This window comes from Lingula anatina, chromosome 2 (assembly GCF_051362555.1).
Source record: "Lingula anatina isolate TDL-2025a chromosome 2, LinAna3.0, whole genome shotgun sequence".
In the NCBI taxonomy this organism is placed as follows: domain Eukaryota; kingdom Metazoa; phylum Brachiopoda; class Lingulata; order Lingulida; family Lingulidae; genus Lingula; species Lingula anatina.
In genome coordinates this window covers 43,921,792-43,934,431 of record NC_141768.1, presented here as the reverse complement: position 1 = coordinate 43,934,431, position 12,640 = coordinate 43,921,792, and the positions used below count along the sequence as shown (strand labels likewise).

At 37.5% G+C, this 12,640-nt stretch overlaps 1 protein-coding gene across 2 annotated transcripts; it reads right to left on the bottom strand.

Moving 5' to 3' along the window:
* Window positions 1-6,992: 6,992 nt before the first annotated feature.
* Window positions 6,993-11,514, bottom strand: LOC106172295 (basic phospholipase A2 caudoxin-like). 2 transcript variants are annotated; one of them, XM_087003014.1, is made up of 7 exons: window positions 11,374-11,514; window positions 10,840-10,981; window positions 10,131-10,255; window positions 8,974-9,864; window positions 8,434-8,593; window positions 7,829-7,965; window positions 6,993-7,273 (listed from the first exon to the last, which is right to left on the bottom strand). In XM_087003014.1, exons 4-7 carry the CDS (start codon window positions 9,065-9,067, stop codon window positions 7,143-7,145), a joined length of 522 nt encoding a protein of 173 aa, XP_086859140.1. In that variant the 5' UTR covers window positions 9,068-9,864; window positions 10,131-10,255; window positions 10,840-10,981; window positions 11,374-11,514; the 3' UTR covers window positions 6,993-7,142. The 2 variants fall into 2 exon arrangements, with proteins under 2 accessions (XP_086859140.1, XP_086859141.1); XM_087003015.1 differs by having other exon boundaries at window positions 8,434-8,590.
* Between the last annotated feature and the right edge of the window lie 1,126 nt (window positions 11,515-12,640).

Sequence of the window (12,640 nt, the reverse complement as noted above, 5' to 3'; positions counted from 1 at the left end):
GTAACACGCTACGACTGCGACACCTGTTTCTGTCTAATTAATCATATCATTGCTCAGTTTTCTTTTATAGTTTTCATAAAGAAACGGAATTGTGTGGCGAATTTTGTGAAACTGACGCCAGCTCTTCTATTGATTACCTCTGAGAGGTGTTATAAGCCATATTTTTTCATTAAAAAAAAAGAAACCGAGCGCACTCATTTAAACGTGCGAAAGTATTCTTTCACATACCCATGTACCAGAGATATGTGCGTTTAGTTCTAATAAAGACATAAATCACATTTTCTCTCCAAGCACGTGCGCCGTTTTGCTGAGCCAAAAAAAAAAGCTCAATCAACAGATTCTGCACCAAATATACTTGACTTCTCTCAGCTTAGCCTGGTATTTAACCAAATTCTGAAAATCAACGGTTATTGATCTCTTTTCTCCTCTCTCGCTGTTAAGTCAAATTTTCTCGTTTTAAACAGCGTAATTTATAGGCTGAAATCAATGAAGTACCCGCGCTGTGTTTGCGCTGCCATGCGGATCTCCCATATCACGCGTCATACCAATGTTTGATTTAAAGTGGGTGAAGGAGCAGGAAGGGGGGGGGTAGTTAAAGTTTCCCGATCAATTGGTCTCAACCAGTTGGCAAATATGTCTCGAGTTTTAAATTGACTCGCTTTTCAATCGTTGGTATATTACACAGATCACAAAATGAGATGATTGACATTTTTGACGAAAGCGATATATTTTCCCTTTATTTCCCATGGCGATGTCGGTCATCAGTAATTGCTGCGTTAGATTGTTTCCCTTTTTATGTCTGTCTATGGTTAATGACGAATTTCTCTAACTCGATTATATCTCACTTTTAAAGCTGCTTCCTAAGTGTCTCGAACGTTCGCATTTCATCAACTATTATTTCAGTACCTTGCTCACTCTACTGTGAAAATAAAATCGGGTTTGGTTAAAAAAATAAAGCATTTTTAAGAGAAATATATGTACGGCTGGGCAATGCTATGCACTTAAAATTCATTGCCAGTTTCTAAAAGAGGCGGTAGGCTGGAACCAGTTTCACGAAAGAGCTTTATCCGAAACTGGGTTTTATTTACGAGACCAAAGAATTTAGTCAACTTTGACCAGGGATTTAAATCAGCAGTAATCCACTAAAATAATACAACTGTCATTTCTCACCATTTCATAACCGTTTCCCCCTTTTTTTGTAAAACTATCTAACTGTTCCAGTTCACGTCTAACATGGGTAAAAACAGACCAAAAAGCGTCGGTCTTCTAGTTAAGACCACTCTCAGACCCAAATAAACATCATCTATCCAACTCTGCGGGGACTCTTGCTGAGTGCAGTCACCTTTAATAAATGCCAGAGTCCCCACAGAGTTGGATCGATCTCCGTAGACCGATGGTGTCCATGGGAATGGGGCCTGAGTTGGACTTAAATCCTTTCATAAAGCTGTCCGCAACTTAATTTAAATGAAGCCGTGAGAGCTTAAACTGTTTATTTCCATTCACGCATGCATATGGCACAAATCTAAGCAATTTGGCTTTTATTCCACTAAGACGTGATTGAAACACCGGCTTACTCTCAAACAACGTGTTTATTCCATCCCGTAATTGCTTCCACGAACAGTATCTATTTTAACCGTATACACACAAAGAACTAAAATATACAAATAGAGTCAACAATAGGTGTGTGGGGCGTGGGCGGCCAGATATTTCCGGACAGGTGCTATATTTGTCCTTGTCTGTGCCTAAGTTATTAATATAAAAATCGAAGTTGCAAAAAAAAAAATGTCGCCATGAGCCAAAGGCAGATTGTTAATTGAGCACCTGTCATTAAATGTGGGATATCTATCCAAAAACGAGTGCGCCCATCAATGAAATGCACCCTGACATTCCGTGGTCATTATGGAGAAAACAGCGAAGTCATTCCACGTACCAGTAATTGTGGAAACACTAACCCCGAGTTGCATTTTATTTAGATGCTGGACTCTGTCATCAGTACTCTCCGCTAAAGGATCTCTAGCTGTCATGAAATTATAATATTATTATTAAAATTATTATATATTTAATTTCTTACAATTCTGTGGCAGCTGGAGTACCTCTGGTGGAGAGTATGTCATAAGCATGTTACGTACTACTACCAACAGCAGGAAGCTGATTAAAGATTAAAGAGTTCCCAGCAATCTCTGAAACTTTGCCTGCTACATTCTGGACCCGGTGTAACGAAACTGAGGGTCCGCGTAACAGAAAGTCCGCCCTCTATTTAGTTATAATGGTTAGGGTTAGCCTGACCTAAGTGGGCCAAAATCTAGGACGAGGCTTACCTGTGCAAATGAATGGAAAGCGAACTTTCTATCTTTCTAGAGTGGGGGACTCTCTGTCACGTTATTGCACCTGGAATACAACCATCAGCAGTAAAACTAGTCGATTGATTGAGACTTCCGTGTAAACTCAGGGTGTTCGGCTTGTATTGAACCTTAAACCATTGAAATCGATGGGACTTTTTCACTTTGTATTGTCCTCCCCCTGATCTACGGAAATGGGGGTCGGGATAAGGTCACTCGGCGATATAATGATGCTATTTACACTGTTATGATATTATTGTAAAAATAATGTGTCTGTTTTCCGGTGAAATAGAATAATTCCGCTTTCTTCAACTGTAACAACTTCTCAATCAAATACTGAAATTAGATGTTCGTGCATCGTGCTGGAATAAGTTATATTTTGATTTGAAAGTTCTCAACATGTTTTAATTGATTTAGACAGGTACGAGTATACTGGTAATTCACAAAACGACTTTGGTTGTACAGCCTTAGTACTCTAAATGGTTATAAAGTTTCTATAATAATAATAATAATAATAATAATAATGATAATAATAATAATAATAATTTTAAAGAATATTTATTTATTTAAGTCTAATATCCAGTTATGTTCAATAATTGAATATGTTGGTTATATTAATTCCCTGATGCTCCTTTTACAGAATAGAAACTAACTAAATTTTGAATACATACCTCAGGTCAAGAGAGTTGTTTTACAATTATTGAAAAAACGTGTGGCAGACAAACAGACATAGCGCGTCAGAAAAAAATATTGACAGAGAGCCATTTAACCCAAGGAAGGAAGGAAGGAAAGTCAAACAGTGAAGTAGAAATATGGACACAGAACTAATTGTTATCTTTATTCCTTTTCTGATTGGTATAAGTGTAAGTGTTTTCTCCCGTCGGAATAAAAAATGAATTCACCTCCCCGCAGTCAGTTGAGATGCGGAGATGCGAGTCATGTACATTTATCTGATAAGTATATGTATCTGCATGGGTTAATGCATCCAGGAAACTGCTAGACAGCTTCACTTTGTTTTGAGTTTTAATTAGATTAATTCATATAAAACATCTCCGTTATGTTGGAAATATGAGTCTTGTGAAGACAGGCACTGGTTGGCCCTTGTATTGTTACGGCGGGAATTGGTTGGGAATTGGTATCTGTCTTCAAAATACCCTCCACTGTTATTAATCACAATTAACTAGGTGTAAATCGAGACTTTGGGAACGTTTTATTACATCAGAGACATTCAATGGAGCCGGCAAACATTGCGGATTTTGGCTTCTTAAAAGATCAACTCGACAGATATTGTGTCTTTGGTTGTAGTCTAGACTTCGGGAAAAATCGACGTCGGGTGGAGGAGGAGGAGGAAGCTCCATCGAATAATTGTCAGTTTGAAAGAGATAAACTCACATATATGTCCATTTACTTCCATCACGGGAATTTCTCGATCAAACGAAAAAAATTCGGCACTAACTTGACGTTTGAAGCGTTTTATCTAAATTGAACCTCTCTGTGGCGGCCACCAAGTTTACTCCTTCGCAAGATTCAAAGATGATTCGTTATTATGTCCAAGGCAAAATTGATTATCTTTTTTTTCTTCCTTAAAAGCACCCTTCTTGGTCTTTCAAAGAATTTTTCATTTTTTCAAATTGTAGTCGATCTTCTGCTCATTCAGTCGTGAAGTACCGCAATCACTGAACAGACAGATGTTCAATAATCCGCTTTATCCCGAGTTAATCCACTAGTAAATCAAATCTGCCCTTCATGTTCCTAATTGACCGCTCTGACTGACCACTGGCCACAAAGACCACCACGTGAACTGGTCAGCAACTACACTTTAGACTAAAAAAGTTCAGAAACACCGTTATTTTGAATAATGATAAAAAATTATCATATGAGTTAAAGTAAATGTTTACACCAAATAAGGATGGATAATGCGCCCACCGTTACTTTATCATATACACAAAATATTTCCTCACTACATTACATAGTGTTTTAATTATTGAAAATGATTTCATGTTTCCGAACTTTTTTGGTCAAGTGTAGATCATTCATAACTGGTGGCTTGGCTATCGCTTTCTCCAGCTTGTCAATAACTAAACACTAAATGAAACAAAAATTAAGGCAGCCGTTTTGACTACTGAAATAGCTTATTTCGCTGCAAAAATAAACTCAGAAAATTCTGGTTTCTTGTACAAAATCTCGAGATCTCGATCGTAAGATCTTAGTAAACCTGTCATTATCGCTTTTCCTAAAGTGTTCTCTCTTTTTCTCTCTCTCACGCACATGCACACACATACACACACCTTTTTAACGACTGTTTGACCCCCCCTCCCCCCTGCCCCCCTCTTCAGTTTGAAAGATAGGAGTGTAAAAGTATTCATGTCATTTTCATGGAAATTTGAAACTAATATTTAAACCAACGTCTTAACAAAACTGCAGCTCAGATTACAGCTTTCTACATCTCTGCCTCCGCGAACAAAATTGTATCAGACAAAAATTAAATAATGGTGATCTTTTCATATAATTTGATTGATTCTGCTGGGGAATGGTAATGCTAGATCTCGCGATTTCTCCCTCGAGACCATTTGCAGACCTATCAGTTATACGCAGTCTTAAATCATCAATATCCAACGCCAAGAGAAATAGCACTAAAATGTTGTTAAATTTTATAGGTTCTGGTTAAAAAAATCTCGTTTGCCTTGTGGACAGCTTTACTTTGATATAATAAACTAAGAAGGAAATTTAAAAAGCATGCATATTAAAAATGTTTCATTTTAGAGCATACGCACGCACCATTTCTCTCTCTCCCTCTCTGTCTGTCTCTCACTCTCTATCACACACACACACACACGCACACACACACACACTTACACAGTTATCAATTTTCAGTAATAAGTTTATATATCTGAATATAAAAATGTCATGTCATGGAATATGGAATTAAGGGAAAATTCTAGTGAGCGATTTATCTAATACAACACGACAGTAGCTCAAAGGCAGAGAGAGATCTGAAGGACGTAAGCCAAGATCAAGATGACCTTCACTTCACCCGCGTGCGTCAACAGCCGGCCCACTGCAGACGACAACGAAATTGATAACCCCTTCTCGGACAGCCGTTCAATAGACCTATTCCGTTCATGAAATTATCTTTTTTTTCTGTTTGGGATATAAACAATAATTGCTTACTAGTTTATTTTACAGTAGACCACGAATTTTTATAACTTTATTTTAGGGTGAATCGTCTTTTTTTTTAAATTCATCTTTGTGATTCATCTTTGTGAAGTTGGAATATATCTTGAAGCTTAAGACTACATCGCGGATATTGATCCATTTTTTAAAGTAATTGGAATGCGTCAGGAAATTTGAAGATATTGGCGATAAAAGTATTAGACACAGGATAGGTATCAGCGATATATCACTTTTTGTGGGATGGTACAAAATGTAGGTGTTTGCCTTAACAAAGAAACGCAACACGCTCTTCCCTTGGGGAACAACTCCCAATATGGTCCCTATGTGTGCCTTGCTCTAACGCTCGGATAGTCTGATAAATTAGTCTGTATTTGTAAATTGGTGAATTTGCGCAATTCAGTAGTCGATATGGCAATAAGATACAATCCGGCAAAGACGATCTCCATTTAATATCTTTGCACCGAGTCTCGTTTTACCTCATCTATACTGAAATATACAGCAATTAGGGTCCTTTTTTTGGGTGCCAGACTAAATAAGTCCTATTAGAGTAGTAAATACCATCAAGATATACGAACTAGAATTCTTCAAAGGCGAATTCGTATGCGTTTTTTTTTTCGGGGGGGAGGGGGGGTGGGGGGGAGGCCAGTACCGGGGCGTCATTTGGTCCCAGTGGTTATTGTACGAATAGTTACAAAGGGCAGAAATAAGTACATGTATCAGCATATCTCTGTCGTGGCTCTTCTCATCGACAGGCAAATTTTAATGAAAGAAAGAAAGAAAAAAGGGTTTCGGATACACACATTTTCAGGGCATTCTGAAACAAATTGCAATCGACAGCAATTAAACAAATTCAGCCAAACAAATAATGTCAATTTTCTTCCTATTAAACCGATGAAAACTATCCTCTAAAATTATTTGTCCCATTTCATGGAAACTTTGAAGATGCGATTTGCAAATGTTTTCTGGTATAAGTCACATCGGAAATTACAAGCTTATAGGAGTTAAAGACTATTGGAGAAGTTTTTAGCAAACGAATTCATTTTTTTATGAAAGCCTTGTGAGGAACCGTTGTGTTTTTGCAGTTGTGAAGAAAATCAGAAAACAAAATCATCGTATCAAAACCCTCCTTTGCATTATAAGGAACGTGAACAGGTTCTTTTGAGAGCGAATAACTGGTATATTGCTGAAATGGCAAAAAGGGTCTTCGTTACACGTGCCTGTCCCTTGTTTGTGTAAAATAAGGCAAATTACTAACAGAAAGTCGGACAAGTCACAACATCAGCATATTGTCCAAAACAGCCGATTTATTCGTGAATAGCGACTGCGTCATCTATTGGTGAACAATTTTACTGATCTTGTTTGTCGAAGATATCGGGCTCTAGACTCAACCTCTTTCTAGCAGAATCCAGCTGATTTGGGTTTAAATAATGCGGTTATTATTATTATTATTAAGTATCTATGCGGTTCATGAAAGCCATGTCATTTTTAAAGCAGATTTTTATTTGTTTACCGTCTAAAAGTTCAAAATAAAGAAAAACTAAAAAAAAAGTATACGTTTTTTCCAGATTCAAGAAATATATTAGCCTTATCACTTAACATTCAAAGTACATGAAAAGGGTTTAATCTTCTTCACTTTCCTATCAGGCTGTCTTTACGATTGTCGCTGTTGTACGCATCCTTGAAGCGAGCAAAGCACATTGCGCCTTCTCTGTCGCACTCACACAGACTACGCTTACAGGCGTTCTTCACAGGGTCATCCGCTGGAATGTGAGAAAATTAATGAATAAATAAATAGAAGTTAATACTACTACGTATGTATTACTATTACTACTACTACTACTACTACTACTACTACTACTACTACTACAGCTAATACCATTGCAACAACTACGACTACAGACGATCTCAAAGTTGGGCATATAATTTAATGAATAGAAAAATAACTCGGCCCATCATGCTTTGCACTCATTTCTATATATTCTTCGTCGTTTTAAAACAATGCACCTATAATTTATATGTATATCTTTACACCTGCCAGGTTGAAATTAGACCTTATTTATCAACATAGATGTTTTATCACTGTTGCATGTGACCACATTTTGGGATAAGCATGGGACTGCCCATTATAAATAAAATCATCTTTCATTTGAGAATTAAATGTATAGACCAAATCGTTGTTGCAAAAATGTCAATAAGACAAAATTTATATAAATACCATACATGTGGATTAAATCGTTGTTGTAGTTAAAGTGTAGAGAGAAAAAGTTTCAGCTTTTGGAGAAGAATGAAGTAGTATAAAGAAGGTATGCGCTTACTGCATATAATGGAGTTGCTGCTGCCTACTTTGTAGCCGTAATGCGTCAGGTAGGTACGGAAGTCCTCGGGTACAAAACGCATGTGACACTCGTTGTGACCGATGCGCTCGTAACAATTGTCATGTGACTTGCAGCACCTGTCATAAAAGATGTCACCGCAAATTGGGTGAAAGAATAATATAATTCTTTTTAATCAGTTTTTAAGCCCACTTGTTACTCGGACGAGTACATGTAGTTCAGACAGATAACAATTCGTTCAGACAGATAACTTTGAAAAAAAAAAGTAGAAGTTAAATCTATCAGTCAGTTGTGAACTGCTAGACCGGTGGCTATTCTTACAAACAGCAATAGCTACAATAGGCACAAGGGTTTAGTTAAACGTTTATAAGACAGTATGGTAATTGTTCATTTTTGGGCGTTTCTGTTAATTTTAAAAACATTAACAGATGACTGCACAGAAGATTGACCTGGGCTCATTCTGAACGTGAATAAAATATATTTCTGCATCAAAATCGATTAATTATGAAAAAACTGCGGGTTGGATGGAAATAAGAACTCGCTGTTTAAAATAAGATAAAACATGCATATAAATGAATCGGCCATACTCGTCTATGTCGTCCACAGTCTCTCCATCTCCACCAGGCCCACACCAATTCCCGTACTCGTCGTAGTCAAGAGCGCCTCTACCGGTCAATAGCGTAATCATCACTCCGAACTCGTCCAGGCGGCGCTTGTGTAGGCGGTTTGCAGGAAGCGCCAAAGCTGCTTTAAGAAAGGATAAAATAAACAAATTGATATTTTTCAATATTAATAAAACACAAGCGTAAAACATTACAAAATAAAAAATTGCATGTAGAAATAAGATACATGTCATTTTTCAATTACATGCATCTTATTTCTACATACAATAAAAAAGTATATAAATGTTAACTGAAAGGCAGTGATGTATAGCAAGAATACGGTAACATATTGCCTAATAAGAAAAAGGCAAACTTATGCTAAATATGTATTATAAGAGCACTGTGAGAAAAAATGAAGAAAATACCCCTTTCACGCACCCCCCCCTTTCCTAAATCATACTCACCCTTGAATTCAGCAAATCCATTTCTTATCTTTTTTAAAAAGCCACCTATACATGTACTTACAGCTGCCTAGGACGACGAGAAAAACTAGCCCTAATCTGTTGGCCTGCATGCTTGTGAATACTGACCCTGTAATGAACTCTGCTCGTGAAACCATCCCTGCTAACCTCGCCCACGCGACAAGCAGCGCTCTCTTTCAAATTATTTAAGACGAGAAATCGGTCCACCTCGCGTCGTCAGATCATCAGGCTACAGAAATTGTCAATTGCGCCTGCAGAATCCGGTCTTCTGATGGCGACCTTCAATCTGAAATTACTCTATTTTGAACGCACCTGCAGATAACTGCACTGCTGAGGTACAGACATCTGGCGGTTCTCAGAGAATGAGGTAAGAAAAGTCGTGACGACCTTTTCAATGTATTCTATAGAATGACCTTCTATTAGTCGGGTTCTTTGCGTAGTTCAAGGCCAGCGTTTTATAGGCCTATTTGTTTTTCTGACGTTTTTTGAGAATAAACTTTTTAAAAAGTTCATCATTATGCGCTTAAAAATCGAATTTAGAGGAGTATAATTTTTTTTTTACTTTCACCTTTATTATAACGTATCTTCATATTCACTGCAAATCGTGCAATTCAGATTTCATCCTCATGGAATATTTGCTTTTGAAAGTTTTTGATGTCGCTATCAAGAAAAAAATCATACTTGCAGGAGTACCTGACAGATTTATTTATTATGCATTATCCAAACTGACAGCATTCTAAATATCACAGAGTTCAGTTTCAATTTAAAAGTCTATCACCTGCAAAAGGCTGGGATCATTTTCATTTTCCAAAAAGGCTACTCAAGAGCCCTTGGTTCGTCTTCGAGTATGTGGCCACGTGTCTACCAAAACACTCCGCGGCCGCCTTGTCACACTCACACACTACCCGCATGCAGGAGGTCGCCGGGGTGTCCACTGCAATGAGAATTGTCGTTTTAAACTCAATAAGCTTAGCATAACAACAATACATTAGAAAAAAAATGTAGGCAAGAGGGCGATTGATCCCGTCAAACGAATCTCGAACATTTCAAGGTATATCAAATGCGCATCATTATCTGTTGTAAAAAGATCCTCCTCTCTCTCTCTCTCTCTCTCTCTCTCTCTCCACACAAACACACACATAAACACGCATATATTAAAAACACATTTAATCCCAAAAAATTGCATTAACCACTACTTACAACAAACGATGCCGCCTGCCCCCAGTTCCCACTGATACTTGTTGAGATATGGTTTTGTTTTCACCCAAGCGCTGCACTCGGCACGGTTGGCGTTGTAGTAGCAGCGATCGTGTATTTTACAACACCTGGACAATGACAAAGGTCAGGAGATATTTTGGTTTAATAAAATAAACTAAGACAAGCACAGTGAGTTTATACGGAAATTATGAATTATCTATGTTTTAATAGATGAGTCACTGCTAAATTTTGTTATGCGTTAACATTTTTATGATCCAGTGTGTGCCACATTATCAAACTACATGTACCCTAGGACCCAAAATATATCTTCTATCCTAGAAGTACCTTACACACGGGCATGTTTGTAAATTCGACAATGCAGAAGCTGGTTATAAACGTCGGCTCTGAAACTCCGACTTAACAAAGCAGAATTCACTTGAAAATCTGGCATCTGTGCAGCGAGAATTCCGAGAATTGTTCTTGTATTTCTACGTACATAAAATTTTCTTTAACGAACATACTGACCTGTGAGTGTGCTGGTGGATTTTAAGTTACAAAAAGCCATATTCTCTACACGTATAACAGTTAACACTAGTGTACCATTCGTGTGTACTGATATGTTTTATGTATACTGGACTAACACCCACGCACGCATACACATACACAAACACACACACACACACACACACACAAACACACACACACTACCTACGCGTCTGTTGGGTCCACTGGATCCCCACTTCCCCCAAGTCCACACCAGTTGCCATAGCTACTGTAGTCAAGAGAGGAACGGCCCGTCTCATGCGATATCATTTTGCTAAACTGGTCCAGTCGCCTTCGCATCGGAGTTCCTTCTAAGTTTCGAAAAAAGTTCTACGTTCTACGTTTGTTTCATTCAGTTGGTGAAATGCCAACTAGTGAAAATTATCCTTGGATCTGCTACCACATTCCAAGCAGATACATTCATTCGCACAGAACATTTACATTATTCTTATTCTGATATTTGACGATTAGAACATATACTAAACCTTATAAATAAATAACAATAACGATAATAACAATTACCAGTAAAAATAAATGGAATGAATTAAAATAAATAAATGAGTAAGGCAAAACAAAATGAAAGATAGGCCTAATAATCAAAATAAGATTAACGGAAACGTAAATCAAAATTATTAGAATATTTGAGAGAGAGAGAGAGAGAGAGAGATCAAATAGATGGTAATCTATAGCACAATGCACGTACCTAAAGAAGCAACTAAAAGAACCATCAGCAACAGACCGACGGAGAGCTGCATGGCGAGTATGAAGCCCCAAATTATACTGTGGAAGGCTGGATATGACAGCAAAACGATATTGTCCTCGGAATAAGGTTTTACTATGTATACGTACTAATATATATATTGATCACGACATCGACACATGGGTTTTTCACATAGACCAGTGTTTGGTTTAAGCTTGTCATGGCATTGAAGCAATAATGGGGGCGTTCTTCTACACAGTCCCCGTATACATTAACGTGCATTAGAACTTGTTTATGCTAAGCCATCTTCATTTCTTTTGTCTACTGCTTATTTCACGAATCATGTTGCACTGAGCACAAGTTAATTTGAAAAAGTTTTCTGTGGCCTTTTTTAAAAGGTTAAAATAGCTAGTACTTAATTAATGGTTAATATTGTGAGCTGTAAGCCTGTTCATACTTCTCCCTCGTTTCATCACAGGTTCGTAAAGAATATAGGGCATACAAGTACTAGCATACATGCATTCTTCCTTCTGCGACATATAGAGTGTTTTGTAAAGGAACCATAAAACTGATGTGTCAGTTAAAGATGCTATAGGCCTAAAATGTTTCGATGACACCAAAAATATAGTAGGTTCAGTGCACTTTTTTGTTATGGAGACAAATAATACATTTAAAGGACTAGACACCTTGTGCTCTGTTTGTCCGAAAACTGTTAAAGCATTATAATTCTCAAAACGCTGCTCGATTCTTGAACTGTGACTGTGGACGTGATAGCATGTCTACTACTGAAGAAACCCCGTTTTTTTCGAATAAAATACGCACCACTGCTTCAAAAATGGTAAACAGTGTAGTTTGTAATGTTATTACACCACAAACTGGAATATTCTTCGAAGTACACATCACCGTAGCCCCAATATCAATTAACCTTTCGTTAAGTTGTGCAAGTGTAATGTTCGCTAATGTCGCTCGCTGGAACGCAAATGATATAATCCCCAATTTGCAACATTCATTCCAATTTCCATTGCTAAAATTTTTGTTATTTGTGCCAAAGGTGAAGAGAACGGGTGACATTAGTGGAAATTGTTAGGGTTTTGTGAGAAAAAAGGCCCAATAAAGAACTCAATCCTACATCTAACACTACTAAATAGTGAATACGCCAAAAACGAGACTCCTTCGCAGAATGGACCCTGTCTGACATTTCATACATCGCGAGATGCCAAATCCATTTGTTTATTCATTCATTTATTTCATTTTTCTACATACACGAAAG

Bases quoted from the DNA above. Each gene is read 5' to 3' on its own strand.
- LOC106172295 (XM_087003014.1), bottom strand. From the start codon at position 9,067: ATGGTTTCACGAGCAGAGTTCATTACAGGGTCAGTATTCACAAGCATG. The intron at 8,594-8,973 runs GTAAGTACATGT...CCTTTCTTAAAG, and splicing joins TCTCGTCGTCCTAGGCAGCT to CAGCTTTGGCGCTTCCTGCA. The intron at 7,274-7,828 runs GTAAGCGCATAC...CTCACATTCCAG, and splicing joins CAGCAACTCCATTATATGCA to CGGATGACCCTGTGAAGAAC.